General features: G+C 42.7%; 1 protein-coding gene across 1 annotated transcript in view; it reads left to right on the top strand.

Annotated features, from left to right (window-relative positions):
- Positions 1 to 20,094, top strand: part of AFF3 (ALF transcription elongation factor 3) — a 1,926,848-nt gene that overhangs the window by 1,202,415 nt on the left and 704,339 nt on the right. Inside the window, exon 6 of the mRNA XM_078658016.1 lies at positions 14,020 to 14,056. Within this exon, the coding sequence (XP_078514142.1) occupies positions 14,020 to 14,056 (37 nt within the window). The remainder of the gene's footprint in view (positions 1 to 14,019; positions 14,057 to 20,094) is intronic.

Below are 20,094 nucleotides of genomic sequence, written 5' to 3'. Positions count from 1 at the left end.
TCTTATCCCAGCTCTTGATATTCCAGCTGCCTGCGAGGGCGGCTTGGAAGCGCCGGAGCTGGATTTCTCGGCAGGAGAAAAGTCAGCGTCTCGTTCTCAGCGCGTCAGAAAGGCGGGGCAGCGTCTGTGGGCTTCGCTCTCAGCTGGGCTCCTCGATATGTCTCGCTGCTCCGATCTCGTCACCACCGCATGTGTTTGCTTAAGGCAATGTCGGTAATATTTATACCTGAAAGGTGCCGAGATTGACGTAAGGATGGACATAAATACGTCAATAAGGATGTCATACGAACGGGTTCGTTCGCACATTCTTTACTGAAGTTCTCGATGAAATCAAAACAATGGCTGAGGGTTTTTCCCAGGTTGCTGTAGGTTTGATTTGTTTTGAGAACTCTGTATGCTTATCAGGGGCTGGAGGAATATCGCTTGCCTAATTAGATGGCATGCGTTATGACCTAATCAGATAACGCGCTTCTGTGCCGTGGTGTGGGTCAATCAGATAAGGGGCTTTTGCGCCGTTAGATGGCTGCTAGTTAATTATTAACCAAACCAGCGTCAGGAATAGGGGGATCGATACAGTACCTATAGGAATACATCACACCCACTCCACGTAGACTATGTCCATATTTACAAATCTAGGCATAGTAAAAAGCTAAAAGTGCATGTGTATACCGTACCACCCCAAAATACATTCATATGCATTTTGAAATTGGAAATGCGAAATACACGAAAAAATGAGAATAGTTACTATATGCACGCAAGCAGTAAAATAATGCAAATCTATAACGCATATTTTTAAATCAGCATGAATAAATGCGAAAATTACACATGAAATGGCTCTTATTACAGAAGAAAAAAGTGCGAGACCATTTCATCACAACGTAAAATATGTATGAATATGCTAGAGGGTAGCTAATGTCTCTAGTGTACCTAAAATAGAAATTCAGTTCTCTAACAATAGTTTCTACTTTAAGCAGAAGATAAGTGTCCCAAAAAATTGTGAGAAAAAAGTTTTTGAGTTGGAGAGAAAAAATGTCCCACTGTCCGTAAAAAAAAAACGGTGAGAGAAAATTTCCAGTTAGCTCTATTTTTAAGCTTGAAGGTCAAATTCAGGGTGTTGGGAACGCCGTGTGCAGCTTGCTGAAAGTCATTCTTTCTGCTCTGGTGAAAACATCATATCATTGAGGCTGTCGAAAAAACTGTCAACAGCTTCTTGCGAAAGTTCCACTAACTCGGAAAAAGTTGTTACCATGCATGCATGAGCATGATTGCCTTCATTGATGTTATTGTCAGCATGGCTGACAGAAGGTCGTACCTGATCGATGCTGCTTTCATCTCGTACTTCACTACCCTTCAATCGTAGTGGTGAAGTCTCCACGAATGCCGTCATCAGGATTGGTAGCCGCTGGGGACAGCACAATGCATGAGCCGTTACCGGACCCAACAAGGTTTCTGCGTCCATTGGCACATCCGATTGTAGTGTCAGACAGGTGTCTAACACGCATTCTTCGCCACATAGCAAGCACCTTAATACAGGCATAACACAACGTTGCCACATCGGTCTAAATGAAAGAAACCAAGTCATATTCAGCTCCCGAAGCCGTGCTAGTCCAAGGACTTTAGTTATGCGGTCCCGGTAACCAATGGCTAGGATCGTTTCTTCCCTTGTCGCAGGTGTTTTGTCTGTGACATGGTTTGCCATAGCGAAGTAACAGGATCAAAAATAGGATTCCTGCCACTATTCCCAAAAGGAGAGGAAGTCCGCCAAAAATGGAATGGACAAAATCAGGAAAAATACCCAGGATGGCTTTGAATGGGGTTAAAACTCCTAAAAACACTGCTTTAAATACACTGGAGACACCAGTGGTATCAGAAATATTTAAGATTTCGTTCAGTATTACTGCGAAATGTATGGGGGAATTAGTTGATAACAGTGAATGAATCTCTGCCATTGTCCTTGCAACTTGGAGATCATACGTTTCTTTTGATGACGTTAGCCTGGTCGGCGTCTGTAGGAGCACTGTCTTCATTCTGCTTAAAGTATCAATTCGAATAGAAGCAATTTTCAAGTTGGGCCATAACCTTGCCTCCCTGTCTGGAGTTTCGTTAGGATACAATACTCGTCCACAGCACATGACCTTCGTAGTCACAGTTATGAGATAAGGTTTTCCGGGCAGCAAACTACAACATCTGTGATCTACAATTAGAATGTAACTCCCGTTCGAGAGCCTCCTAAAGAATGGTTCTATTCGTGTTGCAGGTGTGCCTAGCTGGTGACATGAAAGGTTATTTGAAGTCCCTTCACAGGCTCCATGCAAACTAATACCCTGACACAGAAGTGTACCGCTTAGTGACCTCGCACAATTATTGCCACTAAGAAACACACTTTGTCCTTTATTACTAACACATGCGTGTGTATAGGGCAAGTTCCATGTTGACTTAATGTATCCTTTACCCAACCTTTCATACTGGCCTGCCTGTATATATTTTTGGCAGTATTGAAACTGGAAAGTAGTTATCGGAATATTTATTATCCCATGTATTATCCATTCAATGACAGGTCGTTCTGACATTGTCAATTGTAATCTCTCAAGTTTTTCAATGCTCAGAATTGTATAGTCAGCACCCTTCTGTGCCAAACTGATTTGTTTATCAGTAAGGTTATAGATATTAAACAGTGACGTAGTGTTGATTAAACGCCAAGGCACATAGCCTGAACGCAGATTTTGTAACGTCCAGCCAAGCTGTACAATAGAACGCAATTGTGACTGACCGTGTTGTAACAACAGTAAGTCTTGCGATATTATATCGATTGCTGAAGACACAATGCTGTCCAGAGAGTATATTCTGGAGGACAGAGTCATTAACCCATTGTCCACCACAGAAAGTGATTTTTCCAAATTAATACGGTCAATTTCCCGTATTTTCTCTGCTGTCTCAATTTGAGTTTCTTTCCAGACTTCGTTATAAGCTGCATATATAGAGGCCGCTATGAAACGTTTTTGACGCTGTTTGCGTGGTCCCATAATGAAATCACGCAAGTCAGCACCTTCTGTAAGTAAAGTTAGATGTTGCTTTATTTCTGCCAGTGTGGATGTTTGTAGCCATTGAAGGCAGAGCTTGCCCACACTGTAGGTGGTAATTATTCCTGGATGTTGTCTTTGGGAATATCTAGGGTCTGGCCTGGTCAATGTGAACCCCTGTATTTTTTTCAGGAATCTGTCTTGACAGTTATTTGTATCTGTGGGCCAGATCAACCATTTTTCCAGTCAGGATGTGTTCTTTTTTGGTTTAATATATGGTTCACGTCTATTTCTACATCTGTAGAGCTATTACTGTACTCTGTTGGCTTTGGAATAGACGGTTTGTTTAAATCTTTGATTTTGGCTAAGCCAAGACAGGTAGTTTGTTGAATAGTGTCATTCAAGAATATAATTTGTTCTGGGATCATGCAGGCTCTAAACAATGATTCTATACCTTGCACTTGCCAATCTCTTGTACCCCAAACAGTTTTTGCTTCAATATTTTTGTTCCAGAAATCAAAACCAAATGTACTCATTTGCTCAAAAAATGAATCTGAATATATCAATTTAGTGTTTGTAAGCATGGTCTTCATATCTGTCTTATTTGACAATTTAAAATAAAATGTTTCTGCATTACTTGTGTTAAACCCTGAAAAGTATGAATATTTATCATAAAACGTTGTCGAGCTACCTTTAGGAGGAGTAGCACAATGTTCCCATTGGTTATAATTTAAAACATTTCTAGGATTTGCAGATTTATGTAGATAGTGGTTACAATAGTGGTTGTAGCAGAACATTTGATCATAATTAGACGAACCCTGCAAATAATCATGTTCTGTAAATTTAGCAGACATCACTAAGTCAGACATCATATCATTAATACTTTCAAAGTCCCAATCATCTGCAAATGTGCTTGGTTTTACAAAGTCACTTAATGAGATCTTAAATTGGTGTAGATACTTCAGGATTTCAACCGGACCGTAGATTTCATAATCAGTATTGTCCCATGCTACACCCCCTGGTATAGGATTGGCTGTGAAGTTTACTGAAGACAGTTCTCTTTTCTCGATGTGTGAAGATGTGTGTGGTTTAAGGACCAAGTTAATTTTCTGGCTTGCTGTGTCCATTTTAGCATATTTTCCCTCAATGAAATGTCCCAAGCATAGTACCATGATGAGCCAAAGTATGAGGATAAATGCACCTAAGGCCACCCAAAATTCAATCCATGGAGAAATCAGATAGGTTGCTTTCAGTTGGTGAAAAATTTTCATTGCTTTATCTTTAAAAGTTTTTGTTGATGGCTGTTTCTTAGATTCACTCAGATCTTCAGATGAATCATTGAAGTTGATGAAGTAGCCGGATGCTGTTCTGTCAATTGTTCCAATTGCTTCTGGATTACTTTTTGTTCCAGAAGTTTCCTTTCTTTCATCAGCATAGTCATATGTTACTTCATTGTAGGTTGGTGTGTCTCGACTAAATGTTTTTATTTGGGTTTTTAGAGGTTTAAGTTCCATTGCTTTATTGCATAGTCCTTGTTGATGTTCTGTAGGCATTTCGAATGTGATTAGCCTCTTAGTTGGAACCTCTGTATTTGTAGCAAACCTTGGTGTTCTACTACTTATTGGGAGTCCATTTGGCCTACTGTTTGTTATCGGCCACATGATTGTGGTTTTACCAGGTCGATTGAGACAACTCTGTTCTCCTTTTTACCAGCAAGGGGCGGTAGTACCACTGATCTTGTCCCGTTGACAGACAAGACAGGAACTGTTTTTCTGTAAGAAGGCCCAAATTCCTTCTTTAGCGCGATCTTCTGTCTGACTAGATCCCCGACTTTTGGAATCCAGACAGGCCTTGCTGGGACAGGCGGTTTCTCTTCAGTGGTTGTTGGCTGTTGTTTCAACTTTATGTTGCTCAGGTCTTTTCTTGTTTCATTTAAGTCCTGTAAAATAGCCAAATGATCTTTGACATCAAAGCATTTATCTTTAACCACTGAAGTCTGACTATCAAGATCTTGGATCATCATTCTAGTCCCGAACAATAGTTCGTACGGACTGAGTCCTTTCAGAGAATTTCTTGGCAGGTTATTTAGACTACGTTGGACACTTATTAAATGTTTGACCCACCCAGCTCCCGAACCTAATACCTTTGCTGTTATAGATTGCTTTATGTCACGGTTTTTTCTTTCTACGATTCCGTTTCCCTCAGGATGAAATGGACAAGAATACCGCAATGCAATGCCCATGCTGGTCATGGCCTCCTTATAAGCTCGAGAGCTAAAAGCAGGACCCTGGTCAGAATGTAGCATGCCAATTGCGTATGTGCCGATAAAGACTCGCAAATCTTTTATAACAGTTCTGGCGTCAGCCGAGCGCTGGGGCCACATCCATATGAATCTCGTGCATGAATCCACTGCGACCAAGATATATTTATAGTTACCATCCCTTTGCAAGGGACCACAGTGATCCAGGTAAACACATGCTAATGGTTTATCAGAGATTAGAAGGGGCGTCTGTGCTGGACGTCTCACTGTTGATACCTTCATTCTCTGACATATTTCACATTCTAGAACGTAGTTTCTTGTCTGTCGTCTCATTTGTGGCCACCAGTATCTCTGTTTTAATAATGATACTGTAGCTGACACGCCAGCATGTACAGAGGCAAGCCCTTCGTGTGCCGCTATAATGAGTCCCAACCTATGTTCCATGTTTGGAATCGCCCTATCCCCCACTCCAGGGATTCGAGCAAACGGAACATTATTTGCATCAGTTATGTATGAGTACTTTACTGGAAAGCCTTTCGGGAGTGTTTCTATCGCATCTTTTACTGTAGCGCTGACAGCCTGTAATATATCGCTGTCTATTTTTGTTTTTGACCGGGTGATGGCAGCTACGGAAGCCGTTTGCACAGCTGTCTTCGCGGCCTCGTCAGCCAATGAATTCCCTGCAACGTGAACGCCATCACGTTGATGACTCAGTGTATGTATCACGTGAGTCTTTGGTAGTTCCCTTTGTAAAAGAACTTCTTGTTCCCAAAGCATTTTATGCTTGATTGTGCCACCTTTTGCGTCTTTAAAACCGTTCTGAACCCAGATCCGCAAGTATTCATTGTATGATTGAACGCAATAATACGAATCACACACTATGAGTGTGGGGAATTCTCGATCGGTATTTTCAAGCGCCATCTTGAATGCCAGTAGTTCTGCTCTTTGAGCTGTACAATCTCCTAGAGATTGCGTTTTAGTGACCACTGGTTTAAATTTTCCTTCGTGCCAGCGACCCTTAACAATCGCGCACGCAGCACTGTAAGCTTGTTTACCCCCTACTGCGGGTTGTGCTGATCCGTCTGTATATATTATACAGCCGTAATGTTCTAGAGGCAGAATTTCGGTCGGCGGAGGACATTCGAATTCATATTGGAGAAACTCTTGTGTTTTTAAGTTTGGATCAAATTCGTATGCCACGTCTGTTGCTGCAAGAGAATTAGCCCATTGTATCCATCTCGGATGGAGTGCTTTAGCATTCGGAATGCTTGCCTTCGTTACCGCCTCCAGGACTGGTATCGGTGTCACGATGATTATTCGTTTACCTTGTGCTAGGGCTCGTTATTTTGCTACAGCAGTTTGTACCGCGGTTAGAATTTTTTCCGTTGGGTTAAATTTCATTTCAGCTTTTGTGTACAAGTGTGATTTGTATGCAATTGGTACCTTTTCTCCCTCATTACAGGTCAGGTATGTGAATCCGCATCTTCCTGGGATGACTCGAATCACAAGGTTGCGTGTGTTATCACGTGTTTGTAGTTTTGTTTTAATTAACATGTCAGTTTGTAAGGATCTCAAAATTTCTGTGTGTGTTTGAGTCCAATTGATTCTTTTAAAATCTGGTTTTATTAGATCATAAAGGGGTTTGACCCTTTCTGCGTAATTTATAATGTAAGTTCTTCCGAAATTTAGGAAGCCTAGAATTGATTGTACATTTTTCAGTGTTCTAGGTGCTTGGATTACAGCACATTTCTCTAGGAAATTGTCAGCCAGGCTTTTGCCTTCACTTGATAGCTCATATCCTAAAAACAGGACTGTTAGATGGGCAATTCTCGACTTTTTAAAGTTGAATTTGTAACCCTCTGCTGCGAACCCAAGTATTATGGTGTTCACTCTCTTCAAGTGAGTATCCAAGTCATCATCTGTTAGATAGATGTCGTCGACATAAGATAATGCCTCGTCATCATATGTTTGTAGTAACTCTGTTACTCTCGCTGAGAATAATCCTGGGCTATTCTTGAACCCCTGGGGCAAACGACAGAAATTTTTTTGCGCGCCATTTATTGAGAACGCGGTCAAATATCTGCTCTCTACTGCTATATTTTGACAAAAGAATCCATTAGAAATGTCTAATGTTGTTTTGTATTTTTGGCGCACTATGTTATTCATTAGTGCAGCACTATGCGAGTTTTGTACTGCAAAGGTTTTGCAACATGAGTTAAGGTGTCTGTAGTCCAAAACAAGACGATATGAATTGTCTGGTTTGGAGACAGGAAACAAAGGGTTGTTCATTTGTGAGGTGCAAGTTTCAATCACCCCCTGGTATTCAAGTTGATCTAGGATCTCTTTTACCTGTTTTTTAGCTTCTTGCTTAATTGGGTACTGCCTCTGTGCAGTAGGTTGTGATTTTAACTGGATTTTGTGAGGAGGAGAGTCCTCATCCCATCCCACATGATTTTTATATAAGGCAGGGGCTTGAGCTACTGCCCACTTTCTTGCAAGTGTATATTTTTTATGAATTGGAATATGATTTGAGAAGGCAGGCATAATTATTTCTTCGCCATGAGGACACTCCCTGACAAACTCGGGTGGCCAGTCTCGTTCAGCTAGAAGGATGTCATAGCCCTTGGAGAGATTATCCCAAAATAGACCCCTTATTTTTCTAGTCTTATCCCCTTCTATACGCAATGTTATTTCATATATTTTATGCGGTTTGCTAACTCTGGTATCCGCAGTTTCCACCTGAATGTATTCATTCGTGTCCACTGTCTCCAGAATATTCATAAGGATCTTGCGAGCTATGCTCACTTCTGCTGCGCTGTCTAGCATTGTCTGAGCCCATTCTCCGTTTTTCAGCTGTGTCCTCAGTATTCTCGGCATTGTTGATTACTTTAATACTGGCTACCTTCTTTTTTGGAAACTGTAATTTTTTATTTGGATGAGCAGGTTCCTTGTCTTTGGACTTGACGTGCTCTTCCCTGTGTTCTGATCGTCCTCTTCTTTCCGATTTCTGCGAGGAAGTCTGAAAAGATTGAGAGGGACGTGTATCAATATCTTGATATCTATCAGGTTTCTTTATATTATCCCTATTTCTAAGGTTGTATTTTTTCACAGAGGGCTCCCTTTGGGGAGACTTTCGTCCTTGGTCCGGAGATTTTTCTCTCCGCCAAGGAGACCTTCCTCTGGACTGGAATCTTTTTCCTTTAGGATTGGATTGTTTATTTCCATCCCAGCTCTTCTTTTGAGTGTTTAGAATTTTTTTAATAAATACCTTTTCAAGACTTTCAATTAGTTGGGGTTTCACCGGTATTTCTCCCAAACTGTCTCTACCTAGTTCCTCATAGGATTTTTCTATGATTCTGGCAATTTCAGTTGGTTGGTCTGCTATATTTGTCTCTTTCAACCTCTGGCGGATCGCCACATTTGCTGCTTCTCCTTTTATGTTAGCTAATAATATTGCCGAGACTTGCTTGAAGTCTTTAAGTAGTTTCATACCAAGAGTTAAAGCAGGTTCTGGACCGTATTCATTTTGAATCTGTTTTAGCACATCTGGTATTACTGATATGGATGGAACTCCATGTGTTTTTGTGTAAACGGAAACAAAGACTGTACCCCAAGTGTCACAGTCTTCCACATGTGGTGCGATTCCCATTGGAAGACAAATAGTCAGAATCCTGTGTTTCTCAATAGGGGTGGAATCTGGAAATACCACCTCTATCTGAGTGATTTTTTGTGCTAACCAGAACGGAATTTGTTCCCGTTTAGCTGGTACTTTACCTAGACAGGACTGTATGTTCTGTGGTGTAATTTTATTTGTGTTCCCCTGTTGGGGGGTCAGCTGTGGAATTTTAATAGCTGGTTGGACTGTTGAAGTCCGCATTACATATTGGACTAATTGTCTATGTATTTTTATTAATTGTTTTAGCTGTGCTAAAAGGTCTTCTGCAGGCATTTCTTCAATGTCTGGATGTGGTGTGTATCCGGCTAGGACCGGCCACGTTGCTCCTGGTCTACCTAGTGGACCGAGCCTGGTGATGTGATTATTATGTTTTAGGGCGCCATTAAACAAGAGCAGGTGCTCTTGGAATTTGAGTGGTATTTCCACCTCCTCGAAAGGAGTGTATTCATTAGGAGGTTCCTCTATTTTGTAATAGTGGAAGTCCTTTGTTACAGCGTTTGCTGCTGGAAAGTTTATCCATGAATAGAATACCTCTGTCTGCCGATATTCATGTGCCTCTATTACGAATATGACTGTACCACCTCTCGGTGTCAGCCCATTTTCTATAAGTTTTATAGTTATAGATTTTCTTATGTTGACCGGGATGAGTATTATATCCGGGTCATTTTCCAGCAGAGTATTATCAGCCGCTATGAGTTCAGCTGCTACTCTAACTGTCTCCCTTTCTTCTACACTCTCTGTCATTTTGCTGACAAGAGGATTTTGTTTATTTGCAGATCAGGTTTCCACGGAAACAAAGATTAGATGCACAATATTTTGGAACAGTGTATCCTTCAACGTTGAATAAACCAAGAACCATACATAGGAGTCTCCTCTCTATGAAGTTTGGCGGATATAACCTTTCACCCACTCCAGACGTCTTTGGAGTAGTATGGGAAGAAAGGGCTCTGTGTGAAAAAGCACGACTGAGTTACTCTAATGTCTTGCGTTAGTTTTATCGCCTATCCAAACGTTGGGCGCCATGTAGTGTAGTTCCTATTATCCCAATAGGCTCTGCGCATTGGGATAATATCTTCAATAGTATAGACCTAGGGCAGAGGTTAACTAGGTCTTCTACTGACGATATTAGACTTAAAGTTTTGTGTTTGCCAGCTAGCTCAGAGTTCACTAGAAACTTTCTCGAATAGACAAGGAAGAGTTTAACCTCCCTGGATAGACAAGAAGGGATTTAGTTTCTGACAACCATAGAACATGACAACTTTGCTCTCCCCTAATCAAGAGTGTATCTCTAGAGTCGTGTGAAAACAAAAGACAACTTATTTTACTCAGTCAGTTCAGTGCATTCTTAGTTTCACCAGATTGTAGAGAAAAGGAAGAGACAGGCGTGTTCAATAAAAGATGTTATTTATTGATCAGTCTCTTTTCTCGTACAAGAGAAATGAATTGTTATTATCGAAATACTTATAGTTAAGTAAAGTGCATATAGTAAAGACAGAATTATAAAATAATACTGTAAAAGCATTGATATGGTTTCTAAGCCATATGATACCTTAAAATGGATAAAATAGATACATACATATATACATTTGACTAATCGTACTCAACTGGTGCTTCTAACCACGCCTACCCCAGTGTACCTGACCTAAGCCTAATACGTGGGCGGGAGTAGATAAGTAGCAGTTTAAGTTAAGTTTGTTTTGCCAAGGGTCTGACTCAAGAATTCTCTGTAAGGGGTTATTCAGTTCTGTACCTGGGATCTAGAAGGTTGGAGGGTTGGTATCTCTTATCCCAGGTCTTGATATTCCAGCTGCCTGCGAGGGCGGCTTGGAAGCGCCGGAGCTGGATTTCTCGGCAGGAGAAAAGTCAGCGTCTCGTTATCAGCGCGTCAGAAAGGCGGGGCAGCGTCTGTGGGCTTCGCTCTCAGCTGGGCTCCTCGATATGTCTCGCTGCTCCGATCTCGTCACCACCGCGTGTGTTTGCTTAAGGCAATGTCGGTAATATTTATACCTGAAAGGTGCCGAGATTGACGTAAGGATGGACATAAATACGTCAATAAGGATGTCATACGAACGGGTTCGTTCGCACATTCTTTACTGAAGTTCTCGATGAAATCAAAACAATGGCTGAGGGTTTTTCCCAGGTTGCTGTAGGTTTGATTTGTTTTGAGAACTCCGTATGCTTATCAGGGGCTGGAGGAATATCGCTTGCCTAATTAGATGGCATGCGTTATGACCTAATCAGATAACGCGCTTCTGTGCCGTGGTGTGGCTCAATCAGATAACGGGTTTTTGCGCCGTTAGATGGCTGCTAGTTAATTATTAACCAAACCAGGGTCAGGAATAGGGGGATCGATACAGTACCTATAGGAATACATCACACTGTCTTGTAAACTTACCTGTGGGTTCCTTGCTTGGGTGAACACAACAATGGTCTAATCTCCAGAAAAAAGAAAAAGTCCCCGGCAGAAAAATTGCATGAATGGATTTGAATTGGTTGCTTGCAGTGCTTAATTTGTGAAACATAAATAAGTGCCAGGGCCCGCTTTAGGAATCTACTGCACCTGACCTTACACCACCCATTGTCATGCCAGCACTGACAATGACAATACCAACACAACTACTAACCATCAAACTCCTGCAAGTTTGACAATTCAGCCTTTTCTAGGCCACCCAAAACTAAAAGAATGGCTTAGGCAGCAGATATTAGTGATGTTAATGTATATGGGATAATTAATCACCTGTTTTTGTGTTCATCTCTATGATTAGACAAATAATGCCACCAGGTGTCAGACTGTGATAAGTGCTGGTGATGCCGAGCACCATAAACCACCGGCTCAAATTAAGTACTGGACTTGTTTAGCAAATGTTTTAAACTGCACACGAAGAGACTGAGGAAATGGTGTGTTCAAAGCAAGAAGAAGGTTGTTAAATTTCAGTCAGTTTCTTGTTGTGGTATTGTGGTAAATGTTACACTGGAAGCACCAAAAGATGGGGTTACTAACCCTCTTTATTTCTAAAAGGGACTGTCTTCCATTTTACTCATAAACCTTGACATGTTTCAATGTTCTCGCTATTAGCATGAATTTAGCTCCAATGTATTTGAATGTGAGAAAAAGCAATTTCATTATTTTTCATTCCAAGTGGCCTTTGTAGGAACTTAAGTAGGAGCCAAGTACACAAAAATGGGTCACCAATTTTTGTATTTTAAGCAACAATCAAATTTGTTTTTATAAACAAAACTAAAGGTAATGTCCAAACTATCATGCTATTTGTTTGTTTCCTACCATACCGATCATGGGCCATATCCATCAACACATTTTCCCATAGACACAGAATGGGGAAAACCCTTTGATGCATCTGGCACCTATAGTTTATTTTGACGTTAAAACCTCCAAAAAGTGTTCTTTGTTGTCCTTTTTTTTTTTTTTAATCTGTTTAATGATTATTTTACCCCCTTTATCTTGGTACAAGGCATGGCACATCAATTACATATTAACATTCATAACAATCTCAGAGACATAACTTATTAGATAAATATGTCCTCTTTTTAACAATTCTATTACTATTTTACTTAACCCATCATGATATTTCGAAAGAAAGAGAAAAAAAAAGAAAAAAAAGGAAGAGTAAAGATAAGGAAAGTGCAGTGACCAAGGACATACAAAAAAACGAAAAAGCATATGAATCAAACTCGACTTTTCATATATAATCACTAAGTCATCAACTGCATTCATACATTAAGCTCAGCTTCTCGTTCCCTCCATTTCATTACCGGGCCCCATATTTTCAACCCTAACATTTTCCCCCTTCTACCTCTCCTAGCGTATATCGCTTTTTCTAGGTTATATGCTGACAAGAGCCTGCCTAACCATAACTGATAAGTTGGAGGTATTTTATCCAGCCATGCCGATGCAATTGCTCACCGCAAAATTGCCATAGCCACGAATAGGAAGTAGCTATATTCTAGGTGTAGTCCTGGATCCACTACCCCGAAGATGATTATTTGGGGTGTTAACTCTACTTCTATTCCTAGAGATCTTTTTAAGAATACCTCAATTTCTTCCCGTATTGTTTGTAAATGCGTACAGGATGCAAACATGTGCACAATATACGCTTATTCTGAACTGCACCTGGGGCAAGTAATTCCCGTACATCCCCCCCACTGCGCTATCCTAGCCGGAGTATAATATAGTGAGTATAGGGTTTTAAAATGTTGCGCCTGAAGTGAAGCTGAGCAGAGGATTTCCTCACCCCACGTTAAAGACAGGTGAAAAGTCTCTTTTGCTATACCCAACTTATGCGTCCATTTCTGTTCCTGCTTCTCCAAATCATCTACTTTATTCTTCGCTAACTCTGCATATAATCTTTTAATTGTACCCCCTACTCCTCCCTGAATCACCTCCAGTATTGAGTTTGTATTAAACCAACCCGGACCTCTTTTCTTTGCCACCATGAAACTCCTAACTTGTAAAAACTTAAAGATATGTCTTTGATCCAAATCATATTTTACTCGAATTTCAGAGGATTGCAGCATTCCCCGTGTCCCAATTATATCTCCCAATTTGTTTATTCCATGTCTACCCCATTCTAAAAACACCATTTCTGAAAAAATATCGCGTGGGAGTGTCTCATTATCCATCACCCTAGTATACCTATTATATTTCCCTTCTTTGTTGTCTTAAATTAATTCCAAAAGGACTTTCTCGAAGTATTTTCTACCAAGTCCTAAAAATATTCAGATGTTATGGGAACATATCTGATGTAAACATTCTGCTTAATGTTACCTTAAGTTGGTCAATTGTTTGAGAGGGAAGCAAATCATGAGATTTTCCTTGTAAATGTTATACCCAGAAGCAAAGTAAAATGTATAAAGATTAATTGAATACAACAATCAAGTAACAAGATAATTGAAGCTGAGAAAGTATTAATAAGCATGTTCTTACCACTAATTTGATGTTATATAGTCAGTCTTAATTTGCCTGGATTAAAGATCTACGAGTTAATAGAGGCCATGATTTGTTTAAAGGCAGAAAACCTTATGCACTTTTTTCTTTTTTCTTACAGGATGCGCAGAATGGATCTACTGTGAAAGTCAGTGAAAGTAAGAACACCCCTTTGTTTGCATTTTTTATTGTTTATGTGGCATATTTGATGCAGAGTTTAATTTGTAAAATTATATGTGCCAGGGCCCTGACCAGGAGTCCACTACAGCATGCACCACCCATCGCCCTGTCATTGCTGCCAAAACAACTACTAACCCTCGCGCTCGCCTACTAGTGCGACAGTTCAGATTATTCCAGGTCTCCAAAACTAAAGGAATGGCTGGGGAGGCAGGTATTAGTAATTTTTAATGTATATTGTATTAATAAACAACCCTTGTTCTCCTCATCTCTACATTAGATGAGCAGCACCACCATGTAGCAGAATGTCCTAAGTGCTGTGTTGACAATTAAGTGCCGCTGCAGAGCACCGGAAACCAATTAAGTGCTGGTGCTGAGCACTGAAAACCACCGGCTCAAATTAAGTACTGAAGGATTAGAAGTGTTTGTTAATCAGTGCCTCACCAAGAATGCATTACTCTGAGGGTAATAACACTATTTTTCTTGCCAAAGAATAGCCTGAGAACAGATTGAGCTGTACAAAAGCCTACACCATTGAGTGGCGTCCTTGACCACATTACGAATTGCAGGATCACACCATTTTATCATCTTTGTGGCATGAAAATAACTTGCCAATTGATCCAATAACATCTGTGTTTCACCTAGACAGTTGGCATCATGATTTAAAGGATGTATGACATCACAACGCATGCCTTTACAACGCGGTTTTCACAACGCATGCCTTTACAACGCATAGTGCTTTGGGGCGCTGGATAGTGAATTGTTTAATTTACTAGTCCAACTCCAGTCCCCGTGGATAGTAGGGAAGGTTTTGGATAGTAAATTAAACCTATTCCCTATCCTAGAGCACCCCCCAGCGCAATGCGTTGTAATGGTTTGCGTTGTAAAAGTTGCGTCGTAATGGCACTGCGTAGTAAAAGTTGCGTTGTAAAGGTTGTCTCCCGATTTAAATGCTGTACTTCCCAGCCAATTATGAGCACAGTGGTGCGCTATCTCTGTGGGCGGCACTGCCTCCCCGATTCTATGTTTTTATACATGACATATTCCTACACCCTTTAAAACCAAATATGTGTGCGAAAAAAAGGTATGCAAATGGGCCCAGAATATGTAACCACATTCAGCATTTTATTATTCTCCATTTTGGGCCCAACAACCTGTGTTGGCCAATAACAGGGGGTAGAGATACTAGGCAGAAATGGCAACCCCATGCCCATTAAAGGCCATCTTAGAAAGGGGACTTAAATGAGTTGGAAATTCTAATGACATAACGGACAAACAAGTTACCTGCTAAAGTTAGTGTTTTGCCCCACTTGGAATTTAAATAGAAATGTTAGCTCATACAGTTACTAAATCGATCAGTAAATGTTGGTATCTGGTAGTCAATCAAAATTCCTTGACACCCATGGTTCCCTGTGAGTATTTGGGTGTATTATATGATATAGCTGTTTAGCTCCTTATCTTGCAATACACTCGCGAAACTTGTCTTGGGTCTAGTCAGGCTCATTTGTAAACCTTAAGCTCCACTCTGGGTAGCTTTGGCTTCGAACAGTAAGGCTTGACAAAGGAACTTAGGGCCTGATTACGATAGAGGTGAATCTGCCACTGGCAGGCTGCCAGTGGCGGGTTCACCACTATCGTGAGGCCATTCCCCACCCGGAAGATGAGGATGATGGGCAGTGTGCTGGTGGGCAGAAAGCCCGTCCGCCACGGGTCCAACAGAGGCAATCATTACGATTGCTTGTCAGATTTGCCCTGCATCCCTAGAATGGTGGCAGCCCCTAGCAGGCACCGTCCACCACATCAGGATGCTGCATCTCGCCAGCCTTTCAAAGGCGTTTCCCCCGCCATGGAGAGGTTGACGGGATTTGACTTTGGGGGCCTGTTGCAGGCCCTGCTTGTGCAGGGGCTGATTCCCTACATTTCCCTGCACCATGTGGCAGGCCCAGCATGATGCCTGCCACGCAGTGCAGAGAAATGCAAACAGTGCATTTCTAACATTGCGGTGAGTGGTCCAGCCAGCAGCACCCGCCGCAATGTTAAACGTACCAAATGCAGCCGCCGTGGTGTCGGTCGGATTGTAATTCCACTTGTGAGACCGCCGCCTTATAGGCGGCTGGTCCCAATCCCCGGGATGATGGCGGACAGACTGAAGTCCATCCGCCATCATAATGACCCCCTTAGTATAAAGCATTTAACAGCACCAATTAACAAAATAAGAAAGTCACACAACACGAAAGAGACACAACAACAATTTATACAAAATAGAGCTTATTTTTATGAATTTTTAGAGAGCTTGTTTAATAAAATCCACCAGATGGTTCCGGATATACAGATTTGTGGAGATATGAATACTTTTAAATGCAACTGCAAACAAGCACTGGTAAGCAAAAACTTTGCACACTTTTGAATAGTTTGAAACAGCTAGTTTGGCGACTTTGAACCCGAGTTGGGTGACCAAATCTGACAGGACAGAGGTGTAGGAGTCCAGTAGGATCACATTGGACAATTACCTGGCAACCAGAGCCTTTACTACGGAGAAACAGCGGCCCTCATCCTCCTGGACCTCTCCGCGGCATTCGACACTGTCTGCCACTGCACCCTAGTGCAGCGCCTCAGCAACGTCGGAATCGAGGAGAAAGCACTGGAATGGATCACCTCCTTCCTCGCCGGAAGGACACAGAGAGTCCGCCTGCCCCCATTCAGATCAGAAGCCACGGAAGTCATCTGCGGCGTTCCCCAAGGCTCCTCGCTCAGCCCCACCCTCTTCAACGTCTACATGAGCCCCCTTGCAGCCATCTCACGCCAACACAACCTGAACATCATCTCCTACGCCGATGACACCCAGCTGATCCTCTCCCTGACCAACGACCCCGCCACCGCCAGAGCCAACCTACACGAAGGGATGAAAGACGTGGCCGAGTGGATGACGACCAGCCGCCTGAAACTGAACACAGACAAGACGGAAGTCCTCATCCTGGGCTCCTCACCCTCCGCCTGGGACGACTCCTGGTGGCCCCCCGCCCTGGGCAACGCACCCAAACCGACAGACCACGCACGCAACCTGGGCTTCATCCTGGACTCCTCCCTCTCCATGACCAGACAAGTCAACGCCGTCTCCTCGTCCTGTTTCAACATCCTGCGCATGCTACGTAAGATCTTCCGGTGGATCCCCACCGAGACCAGGAAGACGGTCACCCAGGCCCTCGTCACCAGCCAACTGGACTACGGCAACGCCCTCTACGCCGGAACCACCGCCAAGCTCCAGAAGAGACTCCAGCGGATCCAGAACGCCTCGGCGAGACTCATCCTCGACGTCCCCAGACGAAGCTACATCTCCAGACACCTGAGAGACCTGCACTGGCTCCCGATCAACAAAAGAATCACCTTCCGGCTCCTCACCCACGCACACAAAGCCCTACACAACCAAGGCCCGACCTACCTCAACAGCCGCCTCAACTTCTACGCTCCCAAACGCCATCTCCTGCTCGACCAATCATGCCCTCGCAGCCGTCCCCCGCATCCGCAGAGCGACAACAGGAGGAAGGTCCTTCTCCCACCTGGCCGCCAAGACTTGGAACTCCCTCCCTCCCGACCTACGCCTGACCCAAGACCACCTCTCCTTCAGGAAGAAGCTCAAGACCTGGCTATTCGAGCAGTAGCGGACCCCCCCCCCCCAATGCGCCTTGAGACCCTCCGGGTGAGTAGTGCGCGGTATAAATGCCTATGATTGATTGATTGATTGATTACCAGCTAAGTTTCAGTCTTTAGGAAATTTCCACCATAAACGACAATGAAGTGGTCCTGATGCAGGCAGAAAAGATGCTCAATGATCCTCCTGGAGCTGGGCGGTCGACAGCGTTGACATGTGGTTGGTCCCTCGGTCCACTGGTGGGTTGAGGTGACTTTGACCACAGCACTTGGCGTCCCATGACGTCCTCCCTGTTACAGTAGAAGTCCATCTGCATGGGTTTTCCAATCTCACAGCACAGCAGACACTGCGAATATCCTTGTTGGTGGCTAGTGTCCCTCTCGGGTGATGAATCCAGTCTCTGAAAGCACTCTTGGGCCCTGCACACACAGGTGCAACTTTTTGCTATCTCGGGTTTTCCTCTTGGCGTACACGGTGTGACCAGCGGCAAGCCCTCAGGAGTGGCTACTGTTTCGTCAGTTTGAGCTTCCACAGACTTCCACAGACTTGATGTCCCCGGTGCTGTTCCAGGAGGCCAGCCGACTGACTCTTGGAGTCACTGCTTCGATCTGGAGCTGGGAACCAACTTTTCCCTTAACCAGGAGACACAGGCCCTGTCCAATCATACTAGCCCAACATGCTGCAGGTGCATTCCTTCTGACGGTGCAGCCTCTCTTTGTGCAGCTTCAAAGGCAGTAGGACACTCCTCGCTTGGTCCTCTCCCCAAATCCATGGTGTACTAAAGTTCAGGGTGTCAGGGGTGCCCATCATATCCCGGGAAAGTGCCCAGAGGGGACGATATGGTCACTAGCCAATAGGCTACTAGGTACCTCCTCTTTGATGACAAAGTTCCCGCAATGTGTGGTATTTCGTAATCCCTGAGTGCAATATTCTTGCCACTCTCAAGATTTCTGAACCCTTTCTTGTCTGTGAAGAGCTTGTTAGCCCACTCCACATGTGTGGCTACCTAAGGGCTACTCACCCACTGGAAAATAGGTTTGGGGATGGGTTTTCCCTCTCTGGCCTTTCCTCCAACTTGTCTACAGAAACAAAAGTCAGCCTGCTCGGGTGTGTTGTCACAGGTGGCCCTTCAAAGGAGGCTTCCCGTTTGAAGCTCGTCTTTTGGGCTAACGCCTCTTGCAGCCTTCCTGGGAGATGAGGTCACACCTCACTCTGCGGCAAATGCCTTTTTTCCTGAGCCTGGGAGTCATTCCAAGCTACCCTACGCTGAACCTAGAAAACATATATGAGATCCTAAATAAATCTGAGCAAACTAGCACAGGATATGTGTAATGATGCCGCAGGAACTATCAAACCGTATTATAACCTTAATTTTAAAGGGAATGGTTCTATTTTCTAGTCAAAACATCGGTACCATCCTCATCATGTATTATATAGATGGGTATAATATATGAGGATGTGCTCATATATAAACCACAGACTAAAATCAATCTGCTAGTCAGTCTGTCGCTACAAAGCTGGGAATGTGTGAAGCTGTATAAACATTGAATCATACCTTCCATGCAATAAAATGGAAACTAAGGAATTCAAAGGCATCTTTTAGATGCGAGGCACTCTTATTACATTATGCTTTATATATGAAACTAATCAACAGTAGTAGAAGATTTATGATATACTATATATATGTATTGCCTTAGAGCAGCCTCTTGATTGCATGAACACTATAGAAAGATTTTATTTAAAATAGCAATTATTACATTGAAATATGAAAAGAAATATGAGTTTATCAATGACAGCATTTTAAAGCAAATGTAAAGTGGCACATTTAAAACGCCTGACTTCATTGAATAAATGAGTTGTTCCTAATTTGTTTGAAGAGTTAATGATAACACTATCACTAACATGAGAGATGGCTTCCAATTATAGTGGGATATGTGCCCCCTACCAACCTAGTAACTTTACTAACACTCTAACAATTCTTCCAGAAAGTAGTAGTTTCCAGGAGCCAGAGATGAAAGGTGTTCCTTGTTCATCAGCTGTCCACCCACTCCCCTCAGTTCACAGTGCAGGAGGACACTTCCTGCTCCGGCCTCAATCGAGAATGTCAAGGTTATAATTAAGTGCTCAGAAAAGCTTTTTATATTTCATATAGTATAGGAATTGTTCCTATGAAATGACAGCTGTGTGGGAACCCTGTTCCCAACAGTTCCTGCCATCTTTGATCTCTGCATATGATTCACGCAACGCGGCGGGGCTTGTGATGGATCCAACAAATCTGTAATTCATGGGCTGTGAGGTTGAAATCTGTGCTTCCTTTGATAATATTTCCATTTGGAGTTAATACATTCCTTTGTTTTTTCATGTTATTGG

This window comes from Lissotriton helveticus, chromosome 8, assembly GCF_964261635.1.
Source record: "Lissotriton helveticus chromosome 8, aLisHel1.1, whole genome shotgun sequence".
NCBI lineage: Eukaryota > Metazoa > Chordata > Amphibia > Caudata > Salamandridae > Lissotriton > Lissotriton helveticus.
Note: the sequence above shows the minus strand (reverse complement) of the source record. Positions and strands in the feature narration are given on the sequence as shown.